Below are 20,956 nucleotides of genomic sequence, written 5' to 3'. Positions count from 1 at the left end.
ACACAGACACACCTTCAAAATGATAAAAATTGTGTCAATAAGGGTCATAAAGATATGCACCCAATCAGACATATAGGCAGACTGACTTTGAAATATGAATATATGTTTTCAATTTGTGGTCTGCTGAATGTTGTTTTACAGTGTGTGTAACTTCTTTCTCTTTTTCATTGTTCAGGCAACCAAGGCAATAAATGGAACAGAGGCACTGTGGACATTGCAGCTGGTCAGGATGACGTTTACATCACCTTTGAAGCTATCCGAGGAAACAGCTACACGAGCGATATCGCCATTGATGACATTATTCTGAGGAAGGATACTTGCTCATCAGTAAATGGTAGGTAAAGAAAGAAAGTAAAGATAAAAGTTATAATTGAATGCTTAATCTTTTTATGTTGATGTTCTGGTATATCCATCCAAAATTTTCCTTGTGGATCTATGTGTCGTGTTTGTATTTTTCTATCACGTCGTGAATACAAGGAAGGATTGATAACAGAACACAGCGGATTAAGCACAGAGGTTTAATGGCTCGTGATGCGGCCGGCACACTCGGAGTGCGAACAAAAAGCCAGGACAATAGCGAAACGAAACAAGACCGTAATTAGGTTACCGGAACACAGGAAGTAAAACAATGAGGTCGTAAGTACCGTAAACATTAAAATGTCATAACACTATGAAGTTAATATTATGTTATCTCATAGCACTTCTGAATTAATATTTAGTAATATAATAAAGATGACTTCCTATAAAGATCAGTAGCAACAACATAATGACAATCAAATTGACAATGACATTCATCTTTGTATTTTACATCTACCTTGGACAGTTTTAGGAAGATGTGGTGTTTACCTCTGCTTGAATGCAATCTGTTTCTGTTCCAGGCAACTGTAACTTTGAGATAGACACATGTACCTGGTCCAACTCAAAATCGGATGACATGGATTGGATTGTGGGAAAAGGCGGTACCAAGTCGGGCAACACTGGGCCTACTGCTGACCACACCACAGGACTGTCTAATGGTGAGATGTAGGCCTGCGAATCTTCTTGTTCTTCTTGCCCTTGGTCTACTTGTTTTTATTCTTGTTCCTTTTTTTTCTTTTGTTAGTTTTGTTTGTCAGGTTCTTGTTTTTCATCAGGCTCTTTTTTGTTGTTGTTGTTGTTGTTTCTCTGCTTTTCTTCTTCTTCGTCTTCCTTCTTCTTCTTCTTCCTTCTTCTTCTTCCTTCTTCGTCTTCTTCTTCTTCTTCTTCTTCTTCTTCTTCTTCTTCTTCTTCTTCTTCTTCTCCTCCTCCTCCTCCTCCTCCTCCTCCTCCTCCTCCTCCTCCCCACACTCCGGGAGTTCCTGATCTGATCATCCCAGTAGTTTGTCCTTTCGTGCAGTGTTCCTTTTCTTCTCTGATATGAACCCGTACTTCTAAACATCTTCTATTCTCTGAGTCTCATTTGAAATGTTTTACTTCCTCATAACACTGAACTATTACTTTGTACCTTTGTTCTTTATTTTTCAAATTTTAGGCGTATACTTTATATAGAAATCTTTGTATTTAGTCAGTTATTTTTTCACTTTTGTCCTTTTTCTTGCAGCTGAATACTTGTATGTAAAAACATCTTTATATGTGAGGAGTGCTAACAAAATGAGTTACTTCTCGCAAACCATGAATGGAGATATCAGCCAAAAATCAACTCTAGGGTCATATTTGTAGACTCTAAACCAATGCCATTCTCTTCAAGTTTAACATGTCTTTTATCATTTCATACTGATAAATTGTAAAAACTTCAACCTGTAAATTTGATGCTTTTATTTCCATCGGGCTAAAATCTGAGAAGTAACTCATTTTGTCAGCACACTTCACATATAGTCTGCTATTTTTTAAGACTTGTCCTTTTTCTAACCGGCTCCTAGTTGTACATAGAAACATTAATTTTTAATTGAGTCCATCATTAATTTCTCTTTGGACTCTTTATTTAAGGCATATATTTGCACATAGAAACATTTTCATAGGGTTTGTTATTTTATATCTTTGTCTTTTCTTTCAGGCACATACTAATATGTTGACATGTAGAAACATTTTCATCCCGTCTGTTGTTTTGTACCTTTGTCTTCTTTCTTTAAAGCTCGTATTTGTACAGAGAAGCATCTTCATACAGTTTGCTATTTCTTATATTATTACTCTTTCTTACTGGCACTTACTTGTAGGCCTACATAGAAGCAATAATTTTTCATTGAGTCTGTCATTTTGTACCTTTTCATTCTTTCAGGCACATACTGATACATAGAAACATTTTCATTGAGTCTGCCATTTTATACAATTATTGTCTTTTTCTTTCAGGCATATACTTGTATGTAGAAATATTAATTTTTCCATTGCGTCCATCATATTGTATCTTCATACTCTTTCTTTCAGGCACATACTAATACATGAAACATTTTCAAGTTGAGTGTTATTTTGCACCATTGTCTTTTACTTTCAGGTATGTAGGCCTACTAATACGTAGAAACAGTTTCATATAGAGTCTGTTATTTTGCACCATTGTCTTTTACTTTCAGGTATGTAGGCCTACTAATACGTAGAAACAGTTTCATATAGAGTCTGTTATTTTGTACCATTGTCTTTTACTTTCAGTTGCATACCAATACGTAGAAACAGTTTCATATAGAGTCTGTTATTTTGTACAATTGTCCTTTCCTTTCAGGTACGTACTTGTACATAGAAACATCGTCTCCGAGTGTGGCTGGTGACAAAGCCCTCCTTCAGAGCGACCTGTTCCCGCCCAACCAAGCAGTGTGTTTCCACTTCTACTACAGCATGTACGGCTCCACCACGGGGACTCTGCGCATGTGGCTGGCCACGTACGACACCACAGTGGACAGTCTGAGCCAGCTGTCCAGGCAAGCTGTCTGGGAGCTCAGCGGTGACCAGGGGCAGGGATGGCACGAGGGGAGAGTACAGCTACCGCAGCAAACGAACAGCTACAGGGTGAGTTTTTATTTGGGGGATATAGCAGTTATGGGGTGAGTGTGGATCCTAAAATTGTTTAGGGGCATGGCAGTTACAAGGAATCAGAGATGGATAAAGGGTGAGACACATATAGACATACACAAACACACGAGCTCACACACATGTAGAGATGAAAGAGAGATGAAAACATACATACACAGAGAGAGAGAGAGAGAGAGAGAGAGAGAGAGAGAGAGAGAGAGAGAATAAGGTTGGGTGGGGGAGGGATATCAAATTATAGCTACGGAGAACAGCGACATAATAGCTGTAGGATTCATGTGGAGTCTGTATCTATTTACTGACTCTGCTAATATGCCTTTACTTCCTTCTACACCCATTCTGATAACATTTAATACCGTCAGTTTTTTCTTCTTTTTGCTTCTATTCTGATATCACAATTCATTATGTCATAAGTGCTTGTGGAAGATTTGCATGGTCTTGTCTTTCATTTCTAACTTTGCGATAGACAAGTAACTGCTAAATATGCTTCTACTTCCTTCTCCATCTATTCTGATAACATTTAATAATGTCTCATGGGGTGCTAGCGGAAGCTTGTACTGCTGACTCTGTAATAGATGACCTACTACCAATAAAGCTTTTTACCATTCATCTGATATCACATTTCCTAATGTCTTAGGTGCTAGTGGAAGGCGTGAAAGGCGTGTCCTACACCGGCGACATTGCCATAGACGACTTGTCCTTCACTGTGGGTGACAACCAGCCTTGCTTACTGCAGCCTAACTCTGCTGTACCCATGACGACAGGCTCTCCTACCACCACACCAACAAACACCTTGGCTGCCGTACCACGTGAGTAACTTGTGAGAGATGCCCATTTTTCTGGATAAATCCAGAAATTTGGATTTCTGAAGTTGTCTAGATTTTGTAACTACGGATGGGATCGGCCGATCGCCCGACTTGGTCACCTCAAAAACAAACGTGTTTGTTTTCAGTTTCAGGCGACCGAGTCGGGCGATTGGCCCGATCCAGCCGTAGTGGGTACCTTGTATAAGATGTGGGACCTCTGAATTTAATGTCCATCTTCAGTACGACCAGGCCAAAAGGGTAGAAAGCCTTAAAAATTCCCCTTGTGGATTTATACTGCTGCTCCGTAGTCTAGTATGTTACCAACTGAGATAACTGTGCCCCGTCCATCTTTCAGCTGGCATCATGTGTGACTTTGAGACAGACTTCTGTGGCTGGAAGGTGGATAAGACTGCTCAACTGGGGTGGACCAGGCATAAGGGTGCCACGGATTCCTCCCGCACTGGCCCTTCGAAAGACCACACTTCTGGAAGTATGCTACTGTCGTTGTTATTGTTGTTGCTGTTGCTGTTGTTGTTGTTGTTGCTGTTGTTGTTGTTGTTGTTGTTGTTGTCACTGACTTTTGTCTTACTCTTCATCATTATTGTTATGGTTTTTGTCATTCTCTTGTTGGTCACAGTCTGCACTATTTCTGTTGTTGTTGTTGATGTTGTTGCTGCTGTTGTTGTCACTGACTTTTGTCTTTGTCATCATTGTTATTTTGTTATGATTATTGTCGCTGCCTTTTTTGCTGTTGTTGTTGTCACCAACATTATCTTTTTAGTCAGTTCTGCTGTTTTTGTCTTTGTCATTGTCATTGTTGTTGTTGTTGCTGTTTTTATTGACATTCTCGTTATAACTGCCGTTGTCACCGATATTGTCAGTGGGAGAGAAGGGAAAACTAATGAGTGTTACTATGTTTACGTGCTTCTTTTTACTCAAACTCAAACAGAAAAATATGTACACTTTGCACTAGAAGGTCTCAATTTGGATTTCTCAATAGCATTTTTATTGTTATCCATAATCAGGTATTATTCACATGATCTCCAAGGCCAATAGGAGTGATTGGTAGGCATTGCGCTGAGGTTTTTCCCTCTACTTCTCTGTTGTTATTCTGGTCCATATTATAGTTTTTGGGAACAGTGCTATGTTTCATTGCCTGCCTCACCCACAACTCAAAGCTATGAACTACCATACAATTCTCTATGCAGGCGGTTAGAGCGTGCCTCTGATAGCACCTACTTCTTTTCTTATCTTCTGTTGGTTCGGTCTGTCTGTCTTACTTTTCCGACGCACTAAGTGATGCTTATTGTATTAATGTATTTCATTTTACTCAAACAAATAAACACACAAACAATTCTTTGGTTTGTTCATGTCTGCTTTGTCTGTATGTCTTACTTTTCTGATGCATTAAATAACGGTTATTTTGTCAATGTGTTTCTCTTCACCTAGTCAAACAAACAAACAAGCAAACAACTAAACAAACAAATAAACACAAACATATGCACACACAAGCAAGCACACACACACATAAACAAGCACACAAACAAACAATTCTCAGGTTTGTTCACAAAACGGTTGACTTGTCCTTTGCTTTTCAGATGGGTTCTACACAAAAACAAACAAACCAACCTCACAAACAAACAGTCCTCTGGTTTATTCAGATAATGATTGACTTGTTGTTCAGATGGGTTCTACACAACAAACAAACAAACAGACCTCACAAACAAACAGTTCTCTGGTTTATTCACATAATGATTGACTTGCTTTTCAAATAGGTTCTACACAACAGACAAACAAACCTCACAAACAAACAGTTCTCTGGTTTATTCACAAAACGATTGTTGTTCAGATGGGTTCTACACCACAAACAAACAAACAAAAACACAAACAAAAACACAAACAAACAGTTCTCTGGTTTGCTCACATAACGATTGACTTGTCGTGCAGGTGGGTTCTACATATACATGGAGACGTCCAGTGGTAGGCTAGGGGACCAGGCTCGCCTCCTCAGCCCCGCCATCAGTGGAAGCTCTCAGCAGTGTTTCTCCTTCTGGTGAGTGGCAAAGACAATGCAATCCATCTTTTCTTTATTTCTTTTGTTTCTGTCTGTCCGTCTGTCTGTCTGTGTGTCACACTTTTTCCATGGCACTAAATGACCGTTATTGTGTTGTTATTAGTCTCTTTACTCAAAACAAGCAGATGCCTTTTCTTTCCCTCATCTGTTTCTGTCTGTCTGTCTGTCTGTCTGTTTGTCTGACTTTTTGGTAGACACTACCTCAGTATTGGTATATCCATGTTCATCTCTTCACTGAAACAGACATACTGATGTCTCAGTTAGATATCAAAAGGAAATAATGTTAACTCCATTTTTATGAGGAAAGAAAAGAAATTGAATGAGGTTGTTCTGAAAGAAGCCAGAGTGGGATGGTCACAAATAAAGACAAGTTCAGCTTCTAGGATTTTTGGATTTACAATAAGGCCATGGATATCTTACTCTCCCTAGGTAAATTTAGGCAAAAGAGGTAGAGATTGGGCAAGAATAACTGTTTAGGAAACTTACTTAGAATTTAGGACAAGACTGGGATGATAATGGGTCACTTTTAAGCACAAGGGGGCTATCCCGAAAAATGCTGTTTTGAGAAAATCGAAGGCAAAGTTTTTGCCCCTTGTTCAGTTTCTTTAAAAGACAAGGAGAGTTTAGTCTATAACCAAACAAATATACCCACCAATGAAACCGAACTTCTCCTATAGGTAGGGCAATGCCCACTTTTGGTGTAGGCCAAGATTTCTGGAAACCCCCGAAATCTGGGTTAGCCCGCTTGTCCTTAAAAGCGACCATTAAGAGTTTTGAAAGCATAATGAGTAGAAAAATGACTGGTGAGCCATGATTGCCAATGTGTCTTCTGATCTGGTACTTAAAAAAGAATAAAAACATTAATATTGGAAGGAGGTACCACTGGTCACTAGGCCAGAGACGGCTGGATCATAGAGATTGTGGAGCAATTTTAGTGCAATTGCTTTTTTTTTGGTCAGTACTTGTATTTCCTTTCAAATGCAAGTTACTTGACTGTGTTACTGAATCTGAAGCTGAACCATTTAAGTGGGCCCTAGCTCTGTGTACGTACGTGACCTGTACACTGGAGCTCCGTTGGGAAAACTGTTAGAGGTAATTGTCTGCTGGCACAGAGGTGTATGCTTGATCTGCAGAATGTTATGATGATATGCACTCAGGTGTGTGCTTTGGTTGATAGAGTTATAAAAATAACTCATTTAATTTCCTCCAAGAAAAAGAGTAACCCAATGATAACATATAGACAGAATTAGATAAAAATTAAGTATAGCCCCCTCAGGTTTGACCTGGTGTGCAACATCTGAGGTCATCTTGGGGTCACAATGGGATTGGTTTCAAGAGAACAGGAAGCAGCTGGCTGAGGTTGTTGTGATGCACAAAGACATGGAAGGGGGTTATACTTTACTTTTACCAAGAATTATGATTTCTGAGTTGTCAAATATTGTGCTTATTGTGTGTTACTTGTTGAATCTCATAAGGTACCACATGTACGGAGCCACAGTGCGGAGTCTTGCGGTACAACTGAAAGGTCCCAACAACCAGACTCTGACTCTGTGGCAAATGAACGGCACTCAGGGGAACCACTGGCTGCAGGCTAATGTCGACATCGGGGGATCCTCCATGGCCTTTGCTAACCAGGTCAGTCAATGCATTTTGTTATCTTGCATTGGATTTTCACGTGCTGTGATGTGGGTTTAATGTCTTGTATTGATATCATTTTTCTATATTCAAACTGATGATTATACATCTTGACCACAAAAAAAAATGAACTTGAACACATTGATGATGGGAAAAGACCAGGATAGTATAGGTTTTTTTTAGAGTAGCCAAGCAGAGAAATAACAGGTGAATTATGATTTCTGGTGTCTGTTTTAGATCTGGCCCTTGAAGAAGAAGAAGAAATTATACTTAGATGAGGGCACGAATGTGCTCTTTTAGTATAGCAATTTTTTCTGTGTTGAGCTCAGTGAGAGTTATCTTGGTAGTCTAGCAGTTAGGCTACTGGACTCATAAAAAAAATTATTCAGAGGATTGCGGGTTTGAGGCTCAGCTTGGTCCAGTGTTGTGTCTTCGGGAAAGGCACTTTACAAAAACGTTCCCTCTTGGCTTGGTCCTTTTGGTAATGAACGTTAAATTCAGAGGTCCTATCTCGAAAATAACCTTCGAGTGTTACAAGAGGGTGTCTAACTCGTAGAATTTCAATTTTGCTTAGTGAAATGGCACAATATAATGGGTGGTTGGTTTGAGAGGGCTCTGGTACCGTTTTGCACTTTGCTTAACGGCTAACAGTTGGAACTGCTGTGCTGGCTGGCACATTCCTTTTCAACAACTTTGACGCCAAATTACTTTTTGGCAATTTCGGAAAATAGGTCTCTTTTACCAGGAGTTTGTTCATAAGATGAGGAACTATCAAAATAGGTTCACTAGTTTTGATTTAATTACCAATTTATTGACATATTTGTCACTTTTAGATTTTGTACCAAAAGAGGGCCTAAGCATAGTGGTTTTAAGCCCCCGAGGAGATAGAGTTAAAAGTATACAACAAGGTTGTGTTAAGATTTTTAATGGAATCCTTTTGTGTGTCTAGATTGTTTTAGAAACCACCAGAGGCATGTACTGGACTGGAGATATTGCTGTTGATGATGTTAATTTGATTCAAGGACCCTGTCAGAGTGAGTCTCCTTTGTCATTTTTTTCTTGATTTTCTTGATCTTATTCTTCCTGTTCTTTTTGTTTTTGTTCTTCTCAGCCCACAGGAGGCACTTGCAATACTTTTATAATGGAATATCTGCACATGTTTTTTAGACACGTAAAAATTCATTTTATGACGCTTTTATCATAATTTTTAGATTTAGTACCAAAAAAGGGCCCTGGTGTAGTGGGTGTACCCACCTCGGAGATGAAAAGTTAAAGACACTTAAAAATTCATTTTGAATTATGTCTTTTAATGAATGCATCTGTACTTGCTTCCAGATATGTTCAAATGACTGGCGGCTGTAGTGTAGTGGTAAGGCACTTTGCTGTGGGAAGCAGGACACCTGACTTAAATTTAAATGGTGGGAGAATTTTAATCGAGTATCTCGGTCATTGTGCTGGGATGTTGTATCCTTCTCAGCCCAGGTTGGCCCTGACAGACAGAGTTAAAGCTTTCCTCTGATATGATCTAAATTGTGTTAGTGGGGGTGTACAAACATGTACATAAAAAAACCAGTTACTTTTCTATTCAAATGTGTAAGCTGTCTTCTAAAGTATTTTTAAAATATATTTTTCTTCTTAGGTTCAGGAGCGTTGCAGTCACCTGTGAACTGTGACTTTGAGACTGCCAATATTTGCGGCTACATGCAGGACGACACAGATAACATTGACTGGCTGAGGACACAGCGCTCCACAAAATCTACGGGCACTGGACCCAGATTTGATCACACATACAAAACTTCTGTCGGTCAGTCAAACCAGCTGTCACATTTCTATGCTCTCCCCCCCGCTCCTTTTACACAGTCATGTGTGATTTTTCTCCCCCTTCTTAACATTTCCGGAAGCTGATTGCTTCTCAGATCTTCTTGCAATAAAACACTTTGTTTCTTGCCAGTCTGCCTGCCGGAGATATTCTGGCTCCAAGCCAGGTTTCTATGTTCTGCACCCATTTTCTGCTAGATCTTCTACTTCCTCTCTTGCCTTTTACCTTTGCTATGTGTGATTAATAAAATATATTTGATGCTCCCATTAACTTATTCCCTACTGCAAGCTGCAAAATGTGGCTAGCATGACCGATATTTTATGGCTGTGAGCTGCATTTCACAGCTCGACAAATTTGTGACCTTTTCCATTCCAGAGTCTTTAGACTCACACAAACCAACATTTTCTGTTCAGCTTACTTTTATCTGTAGAAAATCTCATAGGAGATTCATTTTCCTGCATTTCGAAATATAATGCTTATGAGTTTCTTTGCAGAATGAGAAAAAAATCATTGTTCGTGATGATTTTATTAGAAAGGAAAAAATGGCTACAACTGCAGAGGGCAGGACTAGTTCCTACCACAGATATCTGCATACAACAAAACAGCACAACATGTTTCCTCTGTATAGCTGGATTCTGCTTATAGGAGATCGCTGTTGCTTTCTATTGCGTTCTGTTTCTTTTGAGGCATTTTGTTTTCACTTTGTAACATTCCGTTTGGGCTGAAGGGCTCAAACTCTGATGACAACTGGACCAGGAAAGTAAAAGTAAAATAAAGTGACATATAGTTCCAAAATTCTTTTGAGAACTTTCTCTTGAATTCATCATCCTTGCCTTTCTCCCCCAGGGTCAGGAACTATATGCCACAAACAAACATTTTCCACCTTTCCCTATCCTGGGCCAGCCTTTTGTTGTGATTCCATGTCTTCCCACTTTTCTGTTCCTCTTGAATTGTCTGTTTTTAAAAACTGTTTTGTTCTTTGCCTGCAGGTCATTACATGTACATAGAAGCTTCTGGACAGAAGTATGGAAACAAAGCCTTGCTGTGGTCACCTCCATTCAAGCCTACGTCCGGTCAGTGTGTGTCCTTCTACTATCACATGTACGGCGCTGGCATGGGCACGCTGACCGTGTTCCTGGGATCCCTGAACCGGACTGGTTCCTTCATCACCAACACACAGCTGTGGTCATTGAAGGGGCCACAACCCAACGAATGGCTGCAGCAGAGCATTCCACTCCCACCCGGCTCGCAAGGGACCTCAGTTAATGTGAGTGGTTTCGCAGAAATAGGTTTGGTTGAGATAACTGACTTTTATCTTACAAGTTTTTTTTTTTTTTTTTTAGTAAAAGTTTTACGGCACTTGCAACCAAATTAGATCACAATATACGTGCCAAAGATTAGAGGTGTTACTAGAGATTAATATACAAAGAAAAGATGGAGGAGTGATGAGGATGATTGATTTTTGATAGGATGAAGGAGCAAACCACACCCCAGAGGGCCCACCAACCACCCACTATCAATGTGACTGGTATGGCAGCAGTAGGTTTGGCTGCGATGACCAATTTGTCACATAGCCATGACATTGGTCAGTGTATGGTTTGGATGTAGGACTGACGGACTCGTATCATAGTCATGACATTGTTCAGTGCGAACAGTGTAACCATAGGTTTGGTTGAGATGACCAATCTGTCACATAGCCATGACATTGGTCAGTGTTAGGTATATTTAAGCTGACCCCAGGTTTGGCTGAGATGATTGTTTTTTAAAATTGTTTTATTATTTCTGCTGGAGTTCTCAATTCACACCTTTATGTTTTTGTATCGCCAGCTTGTGTTCCAAGCGTCAGTCGGTGCAAGCTACTTGAGTGATATCTCCATTGATGATGTGTCTTTGACCAATACCTGCCCCGTGCCTGGTAAGGATGATTCTCATTTTGTTCTTGTCAAACTTAGTCAAAAAAAGTACAACTATTTGATCCGATATCTTCTGTTTTCTCATCTGAGTTTTTTATTTCATGAAAATATGATTTTCAGGATGACCAAAGCTAAATTTTTTTCTTCATGAAACACGCTTCTTAGGATGATCAAGCTTATCCTTTTATGTCTTTGCTCAGTGTCTTTCCTTGTGAGCTAGTGGTATTCTCCTTCACTCAGCATCTTACCATCTGAGCGAATAATGTTCCAGTATTTTACCATGTGAGCTAATGGTATTCCTTGACTCAGCGTATTACTATCTGAGACAAATGATGTTCCTCTTTATGCTTTACCTTCAGATCTAATGGCGTGAGTTGTCTTATCATGCAAGCTGATGGTGTTCCTTAACTCTATCCATACGCCCTGGGGTCATTTTGTACCCCCGAGGTTGTATTCTTCACATTTTAGAATACTTCTAGTGCAAAGATGTCTTTGATACTTTCAGTATTTCTCAAAAAATCCTTTTGACAGACTGCTATGCAAAGTGTACGGATCAGATTAACGAGTTAATATTCTCTTTGGAAAGTGGTGGCACAGAGTTCCACCCATTGTAGGGATACGATAATAAAACACGACGTACGGATAGGGTTAAATCAACGTCTTCCCATCTGAGACAAATGATGTTCTTCTTTATGTCTTACCTTCAGAGCTAATGGCATGAGTTGTCTTATCATGTGAGCTGATGGTGTTCCTTAACTCAGGGTCTTACTACTCGTATCTGAGCAATGGTGAGAGTTGCCTTACCATGTGATCTTATCTGAGGGTTGTCTTATCTTGTGAGCTTATGGTGAGAATTGTCTCACCATGTGAGCTTTCGGTATTCCCCTGGACTCAGTGTTTTACCTTTGGGAGCAATAAATGGTGAGAGTTGCCTTTCTATGTAAGCTTACGGTATTCCCTTTAACTCAGCGTCTTATCTTGTGAATGAGCAGTGCCCCCTGGTGCCTCTTGTGTTTGGAGCCTCAGCTGTCTCGATGCCTTCTTCTGTGCGGAGAAAAGAAGATGTCGAAAGAGCTGTGGTGCCAGACACTCATTCTGCACTCAGCACTTCCTTGAGATGGCACTGCATACTGCAACCTGTTTCTACACATTATTGTAGGCACAGATGAGCACTCACCAAGATACATTTTTATTGTATTACGTGTATCTCTCCCCTTCACCCTCTGGCCTTGCACCTTCTCTCTCTCTCTCTCTCTCTCTCTCTCTCTCTCTCTCTCTCTCTCTCTTTCTCTCTCTCTCTCTCTCTTTCTTTTGTGTATATTTCTCTATTTCTCTCCTCGTATGGAGGTTTTGTGTATATTTTTCTGATCACATGGAGATGTTGCGTAGGCTATATATCTGAGCGTATATTTGTTAACTGAGGGTTTAGTCTTAAAAAATAATAATATAGACTCTCATAAGCTTTTGATGTAACGTGTGTGTCTTGCAAGGCATACATTATAAATATTTACCAAAAAGCAAAGTTATGCCAGTGCTCTCGTTTTTCTTTTTTCTTTCTCTCTTTGTTGGTTGTTACTGTGGCCTCAGGAAAGCCACTGCCTACCTTCGATTTGACTTTTATGTTTCTAGTCTCAGGCAAATATCTGCAAGAATAAAACAAAATTCTATCCGCCCTCACATTTTTCTCTCTGCTTATAGCTGCTTATCTGTCCCAAGAAAAAGAAATCAAATGAAGTGGTATCCAAAGAAGTCCAAGTGGGACGCTCACAAATAAAAAACAGTTTTGAAGAGACAAATATAGATTCCGGGATAAAAAAAATCGATATAAAGGCCTGGAACATCTTTATCTCTTGGGTAACGTTGAAGACAAATTCGGCTGTGGAAGACCCAAAGTAATTCAATGGACAGCCTGAATGGTAGGTGATGGCGAAAGACCAGGATAATATAAGTTTTTGTGATAGCATCTGAGAAGAAAAATGATGGCAAACTTTTATGGCCGACGTCTGTCGCAGACCTGACACCTGGTGGTAATGATACTGTCACTTCTGACACCATGTTACATTCTGGCTATGTTTATAGCTTGATGAATAATTAGGAAGTGTGCTCACAAACAAACACGAGAACAAGACCTCTGTGAAAATGAGTAGTAATGGAAGTTGTTGTTTAGTTACAAGAAGGTCACGTAACGACCTTGACGCATTATAACATAGTTGGCCAATTAAGTCCAAGCTGTTCTTGTACACTCATGACACCTGGGAGAGACATAACCCTTGACCTGATGATGTCAGCTGTTTCGATGCCTTCTTGTGAAGTTGATCAAGATGTCATCGGGACTACTGTCATCAGCTGGTCTACTGACCTCATGAGAACATGTCAATAATTTCTCACTTGTCAAAGTTGTGTACTGTGTATTCTTCATTTTGAGCCTCTCTCTATTTTGTTCGTACAGTTGAAATTTTCTAAGATGGCCATCCATTTTCTAGGAGAAAAGTGGTTGTTTTAGACAGGTGGAGGTCTTGGAGTGTGTCATTATAATATGATTGTCTTGGAAAGGTGTCTAGTAGAGCAGGTTCAACTGTTTTTCTCTCCTTACAAAGTTATGTGTCTCTTTACTTTGCTTCTCTTTCTGCTTCGTCAGTATATATTCTGTTTTGAAAGCACTCTTGTTACGATTTTCACCATTTTTGTCAGAATATTGGGTTGTGTATTGTGCAAGGTTTTTGTAGTGTATTTTGAGTTGGAAATATCATTTTCATGGGTGGCTCTTTTTTCGTCATGGTACACTACATACTTTATGTGTGAGAATTAATTCTTGTATTTCCTGTAGTAAATATTCATTATATTTGTTCACCAGTTCTTGTATGTTGGTATATTATATGTCTATATTACATCTTTAAATTGACCTCCATTTAGTTCTGTATATATATATGGCTCTTTTCGTCTATGCAGACGGTCAATTCAGCTTAAGATGGTCTCAAGGTTGTCTTCATGCAACTTCTTTCATGGCTAATTCTTCCTATGTTTGAAGCGCAGTTCTGTAGTACACTACATATCTGACTTTTGTTCTAGGTGAGTGGGAATATTCATATGTGTCACGACACAGTGGAATCAGGTGCTTGTCAATTTTTGGGCATGTGTAGTTGTTGGTATCACCTGAAAGGTCATTCTTGCCTTGCTTTCGATGAAAACAAATATCCATTTATCTTGAACAGAAGTTGAGATATTTACATTTGAATGAGGTGAGGGTCGCCTGATTTCAGAAGTGTATTTAGCGAGAAAATGACCACCAACGTTTGGTGACTTCCATAGCTTAGGAGTCTTTGGAAACTACAAATTTACATTTCTCGTGCCTTTAATCAACGTTTTTCCATACAATCCACACATAAAAATGATTTTGAATTGACGTACAAGGCGTTGAGACAAAAAACAAAAATTCGGAAAAAAGTCCAAACTGGCTGAAAAATGCCGATTTCTCGGATTTCACTATTTTGACGAGCGCCTGATTTCACGCAATGCCACACATATTATTTCCTCCCCACTTTTGTCTGTTGGTATGTGTCTATATTACAACATCAAAATAACCACCACTGAGTTCTATAGCACATCACTCATCAACAAGTCTGATTTGTGTTCTAGGTGAGTGCAGCTTTGAGACAGGCATGTGCAGCTGGGAGGGCAAACAATCTCTGCATAATGGCATCCAGGCCCAGTTCATTCGAGTGACCGCCAACTCCAGAGTATTTGTGGCGGGCAGTGCACATCCAGCAGTGGACCACACAACTGCCTCAGCAAATGGTACGGTCACCTCGTATTGATGTTGTTATTGTTTTAATAGAGGTTTTACGGCGCTCGTAACTGCATATGGTCATATGGGCGCCAGAAGATTAGAGGTGTTACAACAGAGTAACAAACATGAAAAAGAAGAAGGGGAGATAAGGACGATAGATGTTTGATAGGAAAGAAGGAAAAAACCACACCAGAGCACCCGCCAACCACCCACTGATGTTGTTATGTTCTGATCGTGTGACTGGAGGAAATAAAACATTGTGTGAAAAACTGGTTATTATGTTTTTATTGATCCTAATAGTGTCAGTTGGGGCATGATATGTTTACAACAGAGATGTTAAGTAGAAGAGGGGGATAAAATCTAATTAACATTGAGAAATGTGTGTTGCCAGCTCTCAAAATGTTTTTGCCATAAAATACAGTCTGTTGAGTTAATAGGATAATTTATCTAGTCAGTTTGACCAAAGCCAGCTGTGAAATAAATTTTGAGAAATAGATTTTTTTATAGTTTGTAAGACGTACTTTTGTTGTCTGTAGTGTTTCCCATGAGGTACCATTAATATGTGTGAAGTGACTGATATGTAAAACTTTGAAACTTAACTTTTAAGATTAATTGTTTACGAAGCATTGTTGTTGATACTTACAGTTGTGAATTCATATTGGATAAAGTTTCTAGCCTCTCTTCCTCCCACTCACCTCCTTTTGAATGAGGCTAACCTCCTAAATGAATATGGGGGAGGGGTCTCATTGGGTTGGTGCTTTGTTTTCAGGAAGAGGAAACAGTGGTTATCATGATACGTGAAGATGTTAGGGGATTATACTTTACTTTAATCTTTTATCATCCTTCTGTGTATCTCAGGGTCCTTTGCCATCCTGATGTCCAATAGCAACAGTGGCAGACAGCAGGGCCAGGTGGTCACTCTGAGATCAGAAGCTCTGAAAGCCACCAGCTCCTCGGGCACCTGCTTCCACTTCTGGTACAGCAACTACGGCTCAGGGTTCTCCTCGGCTACTCTTTATATCGAGGTGGGTCTGAGTCACTGACTGCTGTGCTGTGTTGTGCTGTGCTGTGCTGTGCTGTGCTGTGCAGTGCTGTGCAGTGCTGTGCTGTGCTGTGCTGTGCTGTGCTGAGCTGTGCTGTGCTGTGTTGAATGTGTGTGTGTGTGTGTGTGTGTGCACGTGTGTGCGTGCATGTGTGTGTGTGTACATGTGTGTGTGTGCGTGTGTGTGTGTGTGTGTGTGTGTGTGTGTGTGTTTGTGTGTGCGTGTGTGCGAGTGTGCGCGCGTGTGCGTGTGTGAAGTGTTTTCAGAGAGGGAGGGAAGAGTTTATTTGGAATCATCCCTCCCTCTCTTTTTTTCTATCCTGCTCCATCCTGGTCTCTCTTTCCCTCTCACCGTCTTTCTCTCTATCTTCCACCCCCTTCTCTCTTGCCCCCCCCCCTTTCTTTTCCTTTCCCTCCTTCTCTTCCTCTCCCCCTCTCCCCCTCTCTCTTTCTCTATTTTTGTGTGTCCCTGTCTTCTTCTCCCCCCCCTCTCTCTCTTCATCTGGCTTTTCCTCTTTCTAACCTTCTAGTTAAATAAAACCTACTTCTTTACCATTAAATTTTTCCTCCCTTCAATAATTCTCTTACCATTCTCCTCTGATCAGACATCTGTGAGTAAGAAAGCGGTGTGGCAGCTAGCCAGTAACACAGGCACTAAAGCTTTCTTGGAGGCTCAGGCATATGTGTACAGCGCCACAGTCTACAGACTCACCTTCTCCGTCACTCTAGAGGGAGGGAAAGGCTACCTAGCTCTGGACGACTTCACCGTTACAACGGGATTTTGTGCAGGTGAGTCTTGGCTATGCACTGGGGGTGGTTTTGGGGGGGGGGGGGGGTGTGGAGGGAGGTAGGAGAGGGGGGGGGGGATGATGTAGCTTGTCCAAAGTGGTCAAATATAGCTTTTGTGTAGAGGAGTCTTGCTCATATGATGGGGGAGTAGAGGGAGAGCGAAAAAGAAAGGGGGAAAGGGGTGGGGGGATTTATGGTAGCCAAATATGGGAAAAATCTATTTTCAGGAGATTAATGGAAAAGACTCTCAGAAAATATCTCTGTGCTTTATGAAAAGGATCTTATTGTACTTAGATTTAAAGTTCGTCTTGTTGGTGTTTAACTCCTGGACTCAATGCAGTTCATTTTTGAAGATGTGATATGAAATATATAGACAGATAGCTCTGAATTGGTAGAGAGACAGACAGAGAGACAGACAAACAAACAAACAGAGAGACAGACTGATAGAACAGATAGAAGGATGGATGGATGTTTTACACATGCGTTGATTCAGTCGTGATCATTTAAAAGCATGCTGCTTAAACCTCAACTGCCAGGACAAAATCAGGTTGAATCCGCAACAGCATCGCGGCAGAAAGAATTCCACACTCAGGGATCAAAGTCTCTTCTTATGCTTTTTTTTATTGATGGGGTAGATGTTTTACGGCACTATCGACATCTTCTTATGCAAAGAGCCTGGTTCTTAAATGCCATAAATGCCATTTATACGGCAGTGTTTAGTGATAAGAGATAACTTGTTTTAGTTTAGTTTTGGTTAAGATTTTTTCGGCACTTACCAACGCAAATAGGCCATATAAGTGCATAAAGATTAGAGGTGTTACTAGGGAGCAACATACAAAGACGATAAAGAGGAGAAATAACGATGATAGGTGTTTGATAGCAAAAAATGAACAAACCTCACCGGAGCACCCAACAACCACCCACATAGTTGATGTGACCCTTGACCGTTGACCCTCTGTTTGTTTCAGTGAAACCCAGCACAGCCTCTGTCACAGGGGCACCTACTCCGCCCATGACAACCGTGCCCGCCACTGCGCCACCACAAGGTACGCTCACCTATCTGGAACACCAGAGTTTTAGAGGGGAACGCAAACAGTATTAATTAATGATAATAAATGATTATTAAGATCATATTTGGCCGCTTTTAACCCAGATTTCGGGTGTTTCCAGAAATCTTGACCTACACCAAAAGTGGGCATTGCTCTACCCATAAGAGCAGTTTTGTTTTATTGGTGTGTATATTTGTTTATATGTATAGATTAAACTTTCCTTGTCTTTCAATGAAACTGAACAAAGGTCAAAACTTAACCTTCGATTTGCTCAAAATAGCATTTTCCGGGATAGCCCCTTGTGCTTAAAAGCGACCATTTATGGCTCGTACTCCAGTGTGAACACAGCTGTAGGAGCTGTGGTTTTGTCTCAAAGCTTCTTTGCTTTTTTTGTGGTTGAGCAGTGTTGTTTTTCTCAAAGCTGTTAATATGTTCTTTAAAACTACAATGGTTTTTTTCCCCTTAGAGCAGTGCTTCTTATGATTATCTCAACAGCTAATGTGCTCTTTTTTTGTTCTTAGAGACGTGCTTTGTGACTCAAAGCTTATGTGCTTTTTTATCTTTAGAAGAGTGCCAATGTGAGTTTTTGGCTGCAGAACTACGTGAAAACGTAATAAGACATTGAACCACTTTGGCGTCTGAAACAAACTACACAACTCTAAAAAAACTATTTTTGTTGTTGTTGTGCTGGCACAAAGCTGAGGTTGATCTGCAGGTCCTCAGTGAAAATCAGGAATGTGCTTGCGCTATAAATAGTATGAAAGTACTGTAGGGTAAGTGGTGTATCTTTTTTTTTTTTTTTTGAAATCAAAAGGCATTTGTGAGGTGTTCTGACAAAATGAGTTACTTCTTGCAATTTATGATTGGCAATATTTGCTGAAAATCATCAACACTGGGGTCAAATTTGTAGGTTTTAAATAGATGCAATTTTTTTTTCAAGTTTAACATGTCTTTTATTATTTCATACTTATAAATTGTACGAACTCCACCTACACATTTTACATATCTCTATTGGGCTAAAATCTGAGAAGTAACTCATTATGTCAGACCACCTCACATTTTTTTTTTGGGAAGGTTTTTTTTTTGCTTGTTGTAAATTATTTCAAGAAACCAGTTGCATGGACACAGGATAACAACGTGGATATATTTATACCATTATCTTTAGGTCCCAAGTCCAATGTTGACTGTGACTTTGAGAAAGGTCTGTGTCAGTGGCAGCAGTCTCAGACTGACCAGTTCAACTGGACACTCCAGGCGGGCAGCACGGGCAGTTCCTTAACGGGGCCTACTGTGGATCACACTCTCAAGACAGGTTGGTCATATTTGAGGTCTTAAAACATTTCATTTTGAAAGGAAACCTGTATGAAAACGATATCCTAAAAAACAAAGAGAAACCCTACAACCCTGAAACCTAAAACAAAAGTATACACCCCCTGCCCCCCCCCCAAAAAAAAAGACAACAAAAAACAAGCCCAAAACAAAACTTAACCAAACCAAACAACCCCCCCCCCCAATAAAAACAACAGCTGATTGTTTGAGTAAAGTGAAACACTTTTGTTTCTCCCCCCTTTTAAAAAAAACAACATTTTTTTCCTTCTACCATGTGCTCTGCCTTGAGAATGTCCTATCTGAGTATTGAGGGCTTTCTTTTTCTTCTTCTTCTTCTTCTTCTTCTTCTTCTTCTTCTTCTTCTTCTTCTTCTTCTTCTTCTTCTTCTTCTTCTTCTTCTTCTTCTTCTTCTTCTTCTTCTTCTTCTTCTTCTTCTTCTTCTTCTTCTTCTTCTTCTTCTTCAAGGGCCAAATCTGAAACAGATTTTGGTGATCATAGTTTGCCTCTCATCTCTACACAAAATTAATGCTCTCAAAAATGTATTTTCCCTTCACATGTCTGTTCAAGTCCTCTAGAAAAGTTGTTCTTTCTTTACCTCTGCTGCTTTTGCCTTCTATTTGTCTGATCTGAGCAAGATGTTCAAGTTGTTAATGTCTATTCAAGTATAAGGAAGCTGTATTTGAATCAACATGAATAGAGATCTAGCCTCATAGATATTGCATTCTGAACCTTGTTCTATTACTTTCCCTCTATGTGGTGCAGGAAATGGACATTACATCTTCATCGAAGCTTCCAGCCCAAGACGTGTCAACGACACAGCTGTTGTTCAAAGTCCTCAGATAACCAAGTAAGTTTTTTTTCATTTATATATATTTTTATTTATGTGCTTGCTTGTAATTGAAAAAAAAATCAAAGAAAAGTATTGCTTTTATGATTATCAGTTTGTATACATGCAAGCAATCCTTTTAAGAAACGAATACATCACAGTCATAACACAATTTCCTAAGTCATTGTTAGTCATTTTAAGAATTTTAAAAATTCTTTAAGTAAAATAGTCAAACTTAAGTGAAAATGTTTCAATAACTGAATTTTTAGAGCATGAAACAAAACCCTGCTATATTTAGAATATAAAACAAGCAACAGGCATTTTAAATATAACATTTAGCACATGGAAAGACAATGAAATAATGTCAAGAAGCTAGCTCAAGAAAAGGAAAAGTTGAAAGTAATTATCAGTGGCATATGCCTAGTCCAGCGTGAGAAAGGTGATGAAGACGATGATGGTGATGATGATGATGAAGGTGATGATGATGATGATGATGATGATGATGATGATGATGATGATGATGATGATGATGATTGTTCCAAATACACCTAATATGCCAGAAATATATTCAAGTTTCCATTATATATTTTCTTACTGTACAACAATGATGATGATGATGATGATGATTTATTGAAAACCTTGAAAATAAAATAAGTCCGTCACTTTTATAATGATGATTTGTGCCTTGTGCTCCAGCTCTGGTGTCCAGTGCCTGAGGTTCTGGTACCACATGTTTGGGGTGGACATCAACACCCTGAACATGTACACGCAGACAAGCGGACAGGTGAGGTCACTGGTGTGGACTCGACACGGGACACAGAGCAACGACTGGCTGCCGGCGTTGGTGGATGTACAGGTGAAGAGGGTTGATGTGTGTGTGTGTGTGTGTGTGT

At 39.8% G+C, this 20,956-nt stretch overlaps 1 protein-coding gene across 1 annotated transcript in view; it reads left to right on the top strand.

The window, feature by feature from the left end:
• LOC101860497 (MAM and LDL-receptor class A domain-containing protein 2-like) overlaps positions 1-20,956 on the top strand; it is a gene marked incomplete at its 5' end in the record, with an annotated part of 192,461 nt that overhangs the window by 56,758 nt on the left and 114,747 nt on the right. Inside the window, 20 exons of the mRNA XM_035969949.1 lie at positions 176-334; positions 879-1,016; positions 1,580-1,611; positions 2,638-3,008; positions 3,461-3,464; positions 3,632-3,809; positions 4,156-4,290; positions 5,748-5,853; positions 7,350-7,509; positions 8,459-8,543; positions 9,137-9,313; positions 10,318-10,697; positions 11,120-11,243; positions 14,878-15,049; positions 15,915-16,053; positions 16,676-16,859; positions 17,828-17,905; positions 19,074-19,220; positions 20,000-20,084; positions 20,760-20,938. Coding sequence (XP_035825842.1) covers positions 176-334; positions 879-1,016; positions 1,580-1,611; positions 2,638-3,008; positions 3,461-3,464; positions 3,632-3,809; positions 4,156-4,290; positions 5,748-5,853; positions 7,350-7,509; positions 8,459-8,543; positions 9,137-9,313; positions 10,318-10,697; positions 11,120-11,243; positions 14,878-15,049; positions 15,915-16,053; positions 16,676-16,859; positions 17,828-17,905; positions 19,074-19,220; positions 20,000-20,084; positions 20,760-20,938 — 3,033 coding nt within the window. The remainder of the gene's footprint in view (positions 1-175; positions 335-878; positions 1,017-1,579; positions 1,612-2,637; positions 3,009-3,460; positions 3,465-3,631; positions 3,810-4,155; positions 4,291-5,747; positions 5,854-7,349; positions 7,510-8,458; positions 8,544-9,136; positions 9,314-10,317; positions 10,698-11,119; positions 11,244-14,877; positions 15,050-15,914; positions 16,054-16,675; positions 16,860-17,827; positions 17,906-19,073; positions 19,221-19,999; positions 20,085-20,759; positions 20,939-20,956) is intronic.

The sequence above is a fragment of the Aplysia californica genome, unplaced genomic scaffold (genome assembly GCF_000002075.1).
Source record: "Aplysia californica isolate F4 #8 unplaced genomic scaffold, AplCal3.0 scaffold00200, whole genome shotgun sequence".
In the NCBI taxonomy this organism is placed as follows: domain Eukaryota; kingdom Metazoa; phylum Mollusca; class Gastropoda; order Aplysiida; family Aplysiidae; genus Aplysia; species Aplysia californica.
The sequence above is the reverse complement of the archived record's forward strand: the minus strand, read 5'-3'. Positions and strand labels throughout refer to the sequence as shown.